This window comes from Sapajus apella, unplaced genomic scaffold (assembly GCF_009761245.1).
Source record: "Sapajus apella isolate SASKATOON/1434 unplaced genomic scaffold, GSC_monkey_1.0 scaffold10, whole genome shotgun sequence".
Classification (NCBI taxonomy): Eukaryota; Metazoa; Chordata; class Mammalia; order Primates; family Cebidae; genus Sapajus; species Sapajus apella.
Genome location: NW_022436950.1, coordinates 10190584 through 10203463, shown reverse-complemented (window position 1 = coordinate 10203463; position 12880 = coordinate 10190584). Strand labels below are relative to the sequence as shown.

Here is a 12880-nt window from a genome sequence, read left to right as displayed (position 1 = left end):
ATTATGTGAGTGTCCACACACTCTTGAAACCATCCACAGATCCCAGGTTAAGAATCCTGGTTCTACCTCAGTGTAAAATTCTAGGCTGTTTAGGGGGATTCTTGTCATCTTAATATGTGCCTGGGAGAACTGCATTTCTCCAGCTCCCCCACTATGCTATTCTAAAAAGCAAGTTTCAAAGGATCTAGAATAGCCAAAGGAATTTGGCAGGTGGTGGGGAGAAAGGGGCAGAACATGTTTACAGGACTCAAACAACCTGATTTTAAAACTTACTATAGTAGCCTCAAGACAGTGTAGAATTGGCAAAAAGAGACATAAATGTAATAAAATAAAGAGTCCAGAAATTTAGACCCACACATGCTTGGTCAAATGATTTTCAACAAAGGTGCCAAAATAATTCAGTGGAGACAGACAGTCTTTTCAACAAGTGTTTCTGGAACTATTAGATATTCATAAGCAAAAAAAAAAAAAAAAAATTAACAAAAACTACGTATAGGTTGCACCACATATAAAGAGACCATCTTAAAATGGGTCAAACCTTAAACAATACATGAGAAAACAAGAAGAGATTTTCGTGGCCTTGAGTTAGGCAAAGATCTCTCAGATAGGACACAAAAGCATACAAACCATAAGAGAAAAAAATTGATCAATTAGGCTTCATCAGTCTTTAAAACCTGACCTTTGAAAGACCCTGTTAAGAAAAAAAAAAGGTGGGGGCTGGGCACGGTGGCTGACACACGTAGTCTTAGCACTTTGAGAGGCCACGGTGGGTGGATTGCTTGAGCCCAGGAAGTTGAAACCAGCCTGGGCAACATGGTGAAACCCCATCTCCATTAAAAATAAAAAAATTAGTTGAGTGTGGTGGCACATGCCCCGTAGTCTCAGCTCCTCAGGAGGCTGAGGTGAGAGGATCGCTTAAGCCTGGGAGGCAGAGGTTGCAAGCAGACAAGATTGCGAGAGATCGCACCACTGCACTCCAGCCTGGGTGACAAAGACCCTGCCCAAAAGGAAGGGGGCGGGGAGGAAGGGGGAAGGGCAGAGGGAGGGACGGAGAAAGGGAGAGAGAGAGGGAGAGAGAGGGGGAGAGGAAAGAAAGAGAGAGTGAAAGAGAGAAAAAAGGAAAGTAAAGGGAGAAGCCACAGATTGGGAGAAAATATTTGCAAAATCGCATATCAAATAAGGGATTTGAATCAGAAATATGGAAAAGCAACCTCAGAATTCATTTGAATAGACACTTCATCAAAGAAGAGGCATGGATAGCAAATAGCACATGAAAAGATGTTGGACATCATTAATCATCATAAAAATGCAAATTAAAACCACAATTTGATGCCACTGCACACTTATTAGAATAGCTAAAACCTAAATCACCAACAATATGACAAGAATGCAAGCAACTGGAACCCTCATTTACTGCTGAGCTGATGGGAATGCAATGGTACACCCCTTCTGGAAAACACTTTGGCAACATCTTCTAAAGTTTAACACGCACTTACTCCATGACCCAGCAATCCCAGGAAATCCAGTTATTTACTCAAGAGAAATGAAAACATGGGTCTACTTAAAGACCTGTATGTGAACACGTACAGAAGCTTTATTCATGAGCACCAAATACTGGAAACAAACCAAATGTCATCAATTAGTGAAAGAACAAATTGTGGTCTAGCCACATAATGGATACTATTCAGCAATAATAAGAAACAAACAATTGATATATGAAACCACATGAATCAATTTCAAAAGCATTATGTTAAGTGGAAAAAGCACGCATATGATGTTCTAGAAAATACAAAAGTATAGTGATGGAAATCAGACCAGTAGCTACCAGGGACAGGCTGGGGAGAGATTTACTACCAAGGGGCATGAAGAAATACATAGGGGTGATTATGGTGGATTTACATGCCTATATGTCAAAATGCATAGAAACTAATGCCAAGAAGAGTGAATTTTACTGTATGTAAATTATACCTTAATTTTAAAAATAGTCATAAAATGAAAAGAGTCTGGGAATCCCTTGTGGAAGAAGCAGGAGAACTAGTCAACTGAAGCTGAAGATTTTGGTGTTATTTTCATTGTTCCTGTATTGTATTTTCCCTTCCTAAAGTAATATACCTAGGACATATTTAACTTTTTGTCCTATTCTAATACATTCTATTGTGCTTGAAAAATTAACCACAAGATTTTCCTTCAAATGACATATTGCAGAAATCTGACCTCAAGGTGGTAGAAGTGATGGTAATACACTAGGAGTGATGGTAATACAGCGTCCTCTGCTCAGCCCCCATCAGCCCATTGCTATAGACTGTGTGTCAGCCATCTCATAGAAAAGAAGGACTATTTTTCTTCTCCTGTGATTTCTTCCACAGGATGTCTTCCATAAAGGAGTTTTAATCTGCCTCCAAAACCCAAAATGTCATTACAAATGTTTCTTTACATCAACTACAAGGACCAGAGAAGTACCAGCATTGAAATTCTAAAGGACCTGCTTGCTTTCAGGAACTGTGAGCAAAAGATAGCAGACACGTTTCTCTTTCCAAGTGCCTTTCAAGTACAGTGATTTCATTTCTCAAATCCCATTTTTCAAAAGCCCTACAGCTTTTCTTTCCACCTTAAGAAAGAAACACCTTGACATGACACAAACCCAAAGCCTCCTTATAAAAACTACAAATGCCAGAACAGAACTGCAACCCCCTGGCTTCCTTTTCTCTATGGTGCTCACGTTAAAAGTCACACACCATGGAGCAGTCTGAGGCACAACAGTACAGCAAGAGTAATAACCCCACACTTGAAGCCACCATGCCGGGGCTCAGATCTCCAGCTCTGTAGCCGAGCTATAGGACCTCAGGTAGGTTTCCTTAGCCATAAGATGGGGACTCATATTCACTTTTATCAAAATAGCAGATTGTGTTTATGGAGGGCCAGTTCTGTGCCAGAGACCTTACTAGTTATTCACTCTCATTTTTCCAACCATCCTATCAATGATGGAGGAAACGGGGTTTAGGAAAGCTAATAAGCCTGTAGTAACTCAGTCAGGATGTTCACACAAACCCAAGACCCCTCCGGCGAGCATTTCTTTTCCCTGCCTCACACACTTCCCTGGAAATAAACTATTACTCTGGCCTCCAAGGTCAACATGTTGACCAAGGACTGATATGAAAGGAAAAGTTCAGATCTGTCCAGGACGACTCTAGAGATGTAAGCAATTTGAAGGCAACAGCTCTTCTCTTTCTATCAGTCCCAGGGCCCTACCTAGAGCCTGGGGTAGAGGTAGCCATCAAGAAGGGATAGAAGAGAACAAGAGGAAAAGAGAGAAGGGAGAGGAGCTTTAGGCTGAGTCAAATAAATAACAGTGAGAAAATAGACTCTTTCCACCAATGTTTATGGAAATATTTAGGAGAGGGTCAGCCAACTTCTTCCTTTATCAAGGGCCATATAATAAATATTTTTGGGTCAGGCACAGTGGCTCATGCCTGTAATTCCAGCACATTGGGAGACCGAGATGGGTGGACAACTTGAGCCCAGGAATTCAAGACTAGCCTGGCCAACATGGCAAAACCCCATCTCTAGTAAAAATACAAAAAAAAATTGTTTTTAAATTAGTCAAATATGGTGGCATGCATCTGTAACTTCAGCTACTCAGGAGGCTGAGGCAAGAGAGTCGCTTGAACCTGGGAGGTGGAGGCTGCAATGAGCCAAGATTGCACCCCTGTACTCCAGCCTGGGTGACAGAGCAAGACTCCATCTCAATAAATAAATAAATATTTTTGGCTTTGTAAGCCATGTCTTCTCTTGAAACTCCTCCCCTTTGCCACTGGAACATGTAAGCAGCCACAGACAAGACTTACACAAACGTGTGTGGCTGTGTTCGATACAACCTTATCCTTGGACACTGAAATTTGGGTTTCATATAATTTTCATAATACAAGATTTTTTTTATATACAGATGAGGTTTCACTATGTTGTCCAGGCTACTCTTGAACTCCTGAGCTCAAGGGATCCTCCCACGGTGCCGGAATTACTGGCATAAGCTACCACACCTGGCCCAGATATTAGTATGATTTTTTTCGACCACTTAAAAATGTTAAAATCATTCTTAGCTGGTAGAAAGAATGGGGATGAGGACTGTCCCTTGACCACCCTCGATTTTGTTCATCAGAAAAGGTTTTTGTTTGTTTGTTTCTTTGCTGAGACAGAGTCTCGCTCTGTTGCCCAGGCTAGAGTGCAGTGACGCAACCTCAGCTCACTGCAACCTCTATCTCCAGGATTCAAGTGATTCTCCGGCCTCAGCCTCCCGAGTAGCTGAGACTACAGGCATGTGTCAGCATACCTGGCATTTTTTTTTTTTTTTTTTTGTATTTTTAGTAGAGATGCGGTTTCACCGTGTTGTCCAGGCTGGTCTCAGTCTCAAACTCCTGACCTCGGGTGATCTATCTGCCTCAATCTCCTGAAGTACTGGGACTATAGGCATGAGCCACAGTGCCTGGCCACATAAAAGTATTTTTAAAAGAAAGCTTTATTAGAAATCTTAAAAGCCAGGGCTACTGCAAAGGATTTATTGAAAAATATTCTGCACTTCCCAGAACAGACCTAGCACAGGGGAAAAGATTAAACAGATTAAATGTCTTCACATGCTTTCCTCTCCTAAACAGCCCCTCCTCACATTTCCTGGATCTGCCCCACAAAGCCCAGTGCCCTCCTGGTGCCCACAGCTGCATCCCACTAAAACTTGTCATTTATTCAACAGTATTATGTAGAGCCTACTCTATGTGGCCCCAGTGCTGGGTTCCCAGGCAACTGAGGGAGGAGGGAGCGGAGATTCTGAAAGTGCTTCCCCTTAAAGACAACTGCTTTGAGATGCCCATCGTGATTATTGACCGAGGACAGGTGAGTGTCTCAAATAAAACACAAGTAGTGATTCCCTAATAGTCTAGATTGCCGGCTCATGTTCTTCACCGTTCTCTTACTGTTCTTTGCACTCACTGAGTAAAGAGAACAGAGGAGGAATTAACAGAAGTGAGCACCTTTTATCCAGTGTCTCTCTGATGGGCCAGGCACTGGGCTAGACATTTTTTTTTATTTTTTGAGACAGGGTCTCGCTCTGTCACTAGGCTGGAGGGCAGTGGCTGGATCTTGGCTCACTGCAATTTCTACCTCCCCGGTTAAAGCAATTCTCCTGCCTCAGCCTCCTGTGTAGCTAGGACTACAGGCACATGCCACCACACCCAGCTAATTTTTGTATTTTTTAGTAGAGTCAGGGTTACACCATGTTGGCCAGGATGACCTCGATCTCTTGGCCTCGTGATCTGCCTGCCTCGGCCTCCCAAAGTGCTGGACTAGACACTTCAAAGCCACAGCAACCTTCAAGGCTGGCATCAAGATCCCATTTTCACAGATGATAAAACCAAGCCTCAGAGAAAGGAGTCACTTACCCCAGGACACCCAGAGCCAGATTCTAACCCAGGTCTGACTCCCATGCTTGGTCTCTTTCCATTCTAAGTTCACTTTGAGATGCAAAATCTATACCATTTGAGGAAGGTGTGGACCAGGAGTTTCCAGGCTGTGAACCTGGCTGCCCCTCAGGTAGGAGTAACCAGGAGCAAACGCAGCTGTCATTTTTCTCCGCCTCGTGCTATATGCTGAGCAGGCTACAAAGGAAGATGCTAAGAGTCAAGCAGGAGCTTCTCAACCCGAGTCATACAGTAGAATCACCTGGGGAGCATTTAAAAATGAGCAGTGCCAGGCCCCACCCTAAGCCAAGAAAGTCAGAATCTGGGGAACAGGAGAACCATAGGACCCACTCGTTTTTGTTCAAGCTCCCAGGTAGGTCTAATATACTGCCAGGGCTGAGCACTAATGTGGGGGAAGCAGAGGAAAGAGTAAATACAAAGAAATTCTGTCTGCATAGCTTTCCCACGTTGTTGGGTTTTCTGTTTGGTGGTGGCAGAATTCTGCAGTCACTGCCTCTGGGTTAAGCAGCTCTGACCACAGCTGCCTACTGAATTGGTAAGGATATCTAAAAATACAACCCCGGCATTCAGCTTTCTGACTTAAATACCCTTCAATTTCAGACTAGGTTTTCTTTCTTGTTCGATGCTTATCAAATGAGGACATAAACAAAACCATTTTGGATGGTACCATGTCACATGAGAAGTTTAAGCAAAGAAGCTAAAGACAGGAATACGTTTTTGTGAGGCGGCCAAGCTGAGAAGAGCGGTGCCTCCTAAGAATGCGGCAAGGATGCAATGACGAAATAAGCAATTTATTCTGTTCTGATAACGCCAAGAAAACATCACGTGTCCTTCTTTTCTTAAAATTCTTACAAAAATTTTGACTTTTTTTTCTTTCAAAAGAAAACTTCAAGTCACTGAGAATTTTCTAAGAAATCGTTTATTTCAAAATAAAAAGTACACATTTATAAAAATTTTTAATAAAATTAAATTTTCATTTTCAAAACATGTCATAACATAGTTCATCCTAGGAGAGAGAAAAAGCTGTGTCTGTTCACTGAAGGAAGACAATCAAACACACTGAATAAACTAACCATCATTTTATATGGGAAAAATACAATCATCTCTTTGTATATCTTTCATTTGTGCAACATGCTACCTTCTTTCAAAATGTTGTAAATTTCATTCTCACACACTTCTTTACACTTATAGAAAGAACTTTACTAGGTTCTCATTTGTGAGTTACATCATTTCTATAAAGAAAATAATTATTAGTCCATTTTAGAGATATGAACATTGAGGTTCAAGGATGTTCAATAATTATCTCAAAGTCATAAGAAGTTCACAAAAACAGAGAAAGAAGCAATGTTTCTTTACATCTCAGCTACTATTCAACATTTTGTACATACTACAATGTGAGTTTGTGTGTGTCTGTGTGTGTATGTAATGTCCAGTAACAAAGACTGATACAGTGCAAAGAACTAGAATTATTTGTTATTGTTTGTTAGCAAACCTCAGTCAAAAATAGTTTCCTCTGAAGCAGACCATTGTTTCAAGTTAGCATGCTTAATCAGAAGAGAGGGTGATAAAATCAGCTTAATGAGTAAAATTAACTTGCATGAAAAGCAGCTACAAACGTCCCCTTTATACGCCAAGTGCAGAAATTAACACATTTTTATTATAATCCTGAAGGCTAAGATCCTTAGGGAACACGTAATGAAAAAAACAAACAGGTGTCTGACTGCTTGACTATTAGGCAAAGAATTATTCCATAAAAATGAAATAAGCTTTACAAGCAAAGTAATACAAATTTAAATAGCCCCTACCTGTGATGGATAGCCCAGTAGAAGGAGTTTCTGTACCACTCACCAGAAAAGAAAAATTGGTCCAGCCACTGCCACTTCTGATACCTGCCTGCTTCCCCAAATGAACCAGAACAAGCAAGGGCAGCTTCAATTTCTAATGAGTTGAAGTTTTTACAAACCTATCGGAAACCTTTTTTTATGTCATGTCCATTTGCTTGCCATTGTGGTAAAAATAACTCCAGCTAGGACCCAGAATTCTAACTCTAAGGTGAAGGTACCTGGTTAGCATGTGGCATAAGAAGAATCTGCCATGTCTTTGTCACCTCTGTGCCTTTTTATTCCAGCTGAGCACACTCATACAAGCTCAATCAGAGCAAGATGGACTCAGAAATTACTTCATTCCCTTGTTGCTGATAAAACTCAAGGAGGTTATAGCTCTCGCTCCCTATTGTAAATATGACAGGTCCAGGTCTGGATTTTCATCTAGGCACTCTTTAGATTCTACATAGCCCTGTATCAACCAGCCTGGCTGGCTCAAATTCCAGTTCTCACACTTACTAGCAGTGCGACATTAGGACAGTCACTTCACTTTTCTGCACTTCATCTATAAAATGGGGATGGGAACAGCACCCGCCCGGCTCATAGTACCTTGCAAGGATCAGCAAGTTATATCTGCAAAATCCCTGGAACAGGGCAGGCACGTGGCAAGTGCTTAAAAAGAGGGTGAGCTATCATGATCATCACCATTATTATGTATCTACAAATTAGACTTCCACATACAGTTTTAAAATCAGCTGAATTTCTCATGATTTAAGATGTTTGCATGTGTTAGAGGACTTTCAGGGCGGTATCAAAATGTGACCTTGGATTAGTCACTCAGTGAAAATGAGCTTCATTTTCTACAGTTGACTAAGAGAGATGATGAGACTTGTTCCATCTAGTTAAGGTAATGAGCATTTGAAATATGTGCAGAAAGTTTAAAAAGAAGGGAAAGAGGTGACATTTCTAGAAATGTCACAGGTGCTCAGTGATTTACAGCACTTAATTAATGTAATCCTTCCCAGAACCTTAGTGTGAACATCCCACAGAGACAGGATGGACACCTACCCAAAATTCGGTTTGGACCCTGAGTCTGAAAATGGCTCTCTCTCTCTCTCTCTCTCTCTCTCTCTTTCTCTGAGAGATGGGATATAAAAAGGTTTATTGCTGACACAATAGGGCTTTCTGGGAAGAGCAGGCAGCTCCCAGAGGGGTTTAAATGGCTTCTGAGAACAGGCAAAGGAGACCGGCTTATGGGTTTTACTGCACTTTGGGCTTGGGGCTGGGGTAGCACAGAGCAGGGGTTTTCACGGTTTGAACCTCCCACCAGCACCAAAGGAGGGAATCCCTGGGCTTTCTTATCAGCTTGCTTGGATGTGGAGGAAAAGGGAGAGGTGAGCCTTTAAAGCTATCAGCCGCAGACATCAAGAAATGGAATCATCACTCTCTTCATAAGGAATCCTGTGGGATAGACCCCATTGTTAAAGATGAGGAAATAAGACCCAGCAGTGGTAACTTCAGCTTGACTTCAAACCCACACAACCCACAATTCCCAAATCCTGTGAGTTCCTGTCACTCAGGTGACACAAGAAGCACGTCCTGGACCCCACTGACTTACCCAAACTCAATCAGCCAACCACAGAAAAGCTAAAGACAGCCTTAATCCATTTTAATCCTAATTTGTAGTTTATTATTTTCTTAAAATTTCTCTACACACAAAAAGAAACTTCAAGGTTAGGGTCTAATGTTACCATTGCTAACATTGTCTTTGGAGAAGGAGGAGTGACACTCTGTTTAAAAGATCCTCGTCACACACAGGTAAAACCATTTCCAATTTATCCAGTTAGCACGAGGTTCTACTTCAGCAACCACATCGTCTTCGATGGCTAAGATCCATTTTCCCCATCTGTAATTGAGTGTGTGTCGTTCCTCTCTCCCTCTCACCCCTCCCTTCCCCATCACCCAGGTTTAACTTCCCTTTTGAAATTGTCTTTTGTGTTCTTTTCTGTTCTCATGAAAAATGAGTCTCAAGTCTTAATGTGAGATCATGAATAATTAAATTAAAATCATCAGGAATCCATTTTTATGGATTATACGGCCCTGAATCATCTCAGTAAGTTTTTCTAGGTAACCAAGTCCAATCAAATTCCAAGTTCACTAAGCTTTCCTATAAGGATTACAGTTACTTCAGTGCTCTCTTCAATTTGCACGCCAGGGCATGCAGTGTTGCTTCTACTCAGGTGAGCGGTGTTCACACAACTAAGCCTACCACCAATGCGAACTACAAAGGAAACCTGAATCCGTTTTGAACCAGTTGGCTCTGCAATGTTATGTATTAGTTCATGACTGTTTTGAATGAATTATATTATATATCAAGTCACTACTTAGGACAAATCAAAATATTTATGTTTCTCTATTAGTCATCTTTAGGCAGTACTAAAGAGCTCTTTTTCTTGAATATATCTTATATCAATTTTTAGAGTCACCAAAAACATCTCAGAGTTGTGTTAAATTCCCAATGTCCAGTCTTGCTTCGCATGTAAATAGAGGTGCACTCTAACTTATCTTCTCCCATCTGTTCCCACTAAACCCTAGGAGCAAATTAATTATTTCTTTCCAGGATAAAATTCAGACATATAAATATAACAACAGTTTGATGGATACGCTCAGACAATTCATTTCTTCAGGAAAAGTCATATAAATCATCAATAAACAGGGAAAATTAGCAGGAGTCCATTCCCTGGTTTTTGATTTGCAGTTCTTTTCACTTTTGCAAAAGCAAGATTTTGTTCTAATGTTTAGAATGGCTCCAACAGGCATTTCCCCAAGAAGCTATCACCGGGAACCTACTCCTGATGCTCACATCATACAAATTCTTCCTCCTCCTCATCACCTCCCTTCAAGGAACTAAAGCTTATTGAAACCAGTAAACAAAGAGGAAGAGCCCAATGTTGAAAAGATAGAATCCGGTTGCTAATTCGCTATTAGAGGAAATAAAAAGTTTCTAGTTACATGCAAAAAAAAAAAAAAAAATCTGCCTCTCAAGGTCAAGCGTCTCAATCCCATTTACTTCTGTAAAAAAATGTAAAACCTGTCATATTGAAAGGGCAGCCTTTTTCCCGGTTGAAAGAACCTATCTGAGCATTCTCAAAGTAAGACTCCAATCATTGTTATCAAATTTATATGAAACAAACTCCTCCACCCTCAATGTAAAAAAGATAGTATCTGATCCCAAATATCTTCCATATTCATGTGGTTTAATGTAATCATTTCAGATAAATTCAATATTTGCCCTAACCTGCAACCGAGGTTTGAGGATTTTCTACCTGTACACACAGTTCTACCAAATTGCCTACTGAAATTGTCGATGTTAGTAGGTTTCACCGAGCTTTAACGTACTTATAAAAGCCCCAGATATTATTTTCTGCCAAATTCTCTTGGAAACCCCAAATTCACGAGCGGCTGCTGGCTACGTCCCATCGTCCCATGCCTCGCACCGCCCCACGCTTTCTGGCGGCTTCCCGGTGCCCTGCTCACGCCCGGCTGCTAGCCCGGAGCGTGCGCCCCAGTAGCGTCCGGCAGGAAGGACGGCCCGCCAGCCCCACGCACAATGCTCCCTTGACTGTTCCAACACTGCTCCTAAGCTTGGAGAGTGCTGGTCGCAGGCCGAGGAGGGGCAGCTGCCCTCCTCGGCTTCTGGCTGCCTTGTCACAGCCCTCAAGGGCGGAGGAAGAGAAGGAAAGTGCCTGACCACCTGGCGCGGGGCCCACCATCCCTTGCCTCCCACACCGCACACCCTCGACACACACAGGGTCCCGCGGGACGGGGAGGGGGACCACCTAGACATTGAACACCTCGCCGGGGACGCTCAGAGCCGGCTCCGCCGCGCCAGCGGATCCTGGCTCGGCCGGGCCGGGAAGGGCGCGCCACTCGGTGGCCAACCCGAGCGTAGGGAGCACCGCGCGAGGAGTGCCGAGCCCCGGAGAGGCACACCCCGAGAGCCTGGCCGGCCCCGCCCGGGAACCGGGGTGGGTAAGGGAGTCGGGGTCGGCCCAGGGACACGCGGCCACGCGGGCCAGGAGGCTGGATCAGTCGCCTTCCCCAAGTGGGAAAGCCTGGGTCCGGCGTGCGGGAGCCCAGTGTCGGGCAGCGGCAGCAGGGCCGGCGGGAAGAGGCAGCCTGGTCCGGGACCAGCGCCCCTCGCCGCGCCCGCCGCTTCCACTCACCTGGCAGTTGGCGCCGGAGATCCCGGCAGGGCAGGTGCAGCTGTAGCCGGGCTCGGCGGCGGGGGCCGGGTGCTGCAGGTCAGCCTCGGGTCGCGAGTTGCACACGCCCCCGTTCAGGCAGGGCTGCGCGGCGCACGGCCCGGGCGCGGACAGGGGCGCGGCGGGCACCGGGCTGGCCAGGGAGCTGCCACGGGGCCCCGCGCCGAGCAGCAGCAGCAGCAGCAGGGCTGGCGAGGGCAGCAGCTGCGCACCGGGCCCCCGGGCGCGTCGGGGCGGCATGGCCGGCCGGGAGGGCGCGGGAGCCGGGGTCCGGACGCGGTGACAGTGGCGGCGGCGGCGGCGAGAGCAGCGAGAGCTGCGGCGGTGGCGACTAGGGCTGCTCCGCGGGGCCGGGCGCCTCCTGCAGCTGCGGGATCCGCGGTTCCCCCGGCAACGGCGGGCGGGGCCTGCGGGGCGGGGCGGGGAGGGGCGGGGCGAGTGGGGGGCGGGGCGCCTGGCAGCCCCGGCCCGGGAGCAGCGGAGAGTGGGGACCTCTCTCCCCGCGGGGAGTTGGGGCGGGGGTTGCAGGAAGGCGACGCGGGACTGCAGCCCCAAGGAGTGGGTCGGAGTCACGGGTGTGTCCAGAAGGAGCCCTTGGACCGGGAGCCAGGCGACGCTTGGGCAGGAAAGGGGCTGGAGAGGTCCACGGCGTGCGGGAGGGGGGCTTTCAGGGGCCTCCAGAGCTGGGGGCACAGGATGCGCCCCCAGGCCGGAGCAGGGCGGGGCGTCCCAAGGGAGGGGCGGTGCGCTCGCCGCAGCCGCCCGCGGCCTCTTGGCACAGAATCTGGGAGACCGCCGCGGGGCCCGGCCTTGCCTTATTCCCCGGGGCCGCTCCCCTTTCCACAGCGCTTCTCCCGGCACCCCCAGCCCTCCCGCCCGGCCGCTGAACCCTGCGCCCGACGCTAGCTCGGCGACCGGGCTAGCCAGGAAGAAACCTCGCGTCCGCCAGGCGGGCCCGGGGCCCTTGTCCTTGGTGCTGACCGAACTGTCTCCTTGCCGGCCCTTTCCAGAGCGCGGGGCCTGCCGCGCCACTAAGGAATGTCTGGCCGCACCGTGTGAGAGCGGGAAGAGGTCTTGGGATCAGACTGCCCACCCCTGTCGTTGAACCTCACGGGGAAACTGAGGCCCAGAAAGCCTGGACTCGAACCCAGTGGGTCAATTGACTCCCAGCCCAAAACGCCAGAAAGAACAGTTCAAAAGCGCAGGTTGGCCGAGGGGCTGCTAGCGGAAGGAATCGCTATAGGACTCTGTATAAAATCGCTGTGACCTACTTCGGGGGGCTCTTCTACGCGTCCTGGCGGGGTTGGCTGGTGCTGTGACCGCC

At 46.2% G+C, this 12880-nt stretch overlaps 1 protein-coding gene across 1 annotated transcript in view; it reads right to left on the bottom strand.

Annotated features, from left to right (window-relative positions):
- The window catches only part of DNER (delta/notch like EGF repeat containing), a 369484-nt gene extending 357541 nt beyond the window's left edge, over positions 1–11943 (bottom strand). The window contains exon 1 of the mRNA XM_032277988.1: positions 11518–11943. Within this exon, the coding sequence (XP_032133879.1) occupies positions 11518–11796 (279 nt within the window). The 5' untranslated portion in view covers positions 11797–11943. The remainder of the gene's footprint in view (positions 1–11517) is intronic.
- Between the last annotated feature and the right edge of the window lie 937 nt (positions 11944–12880).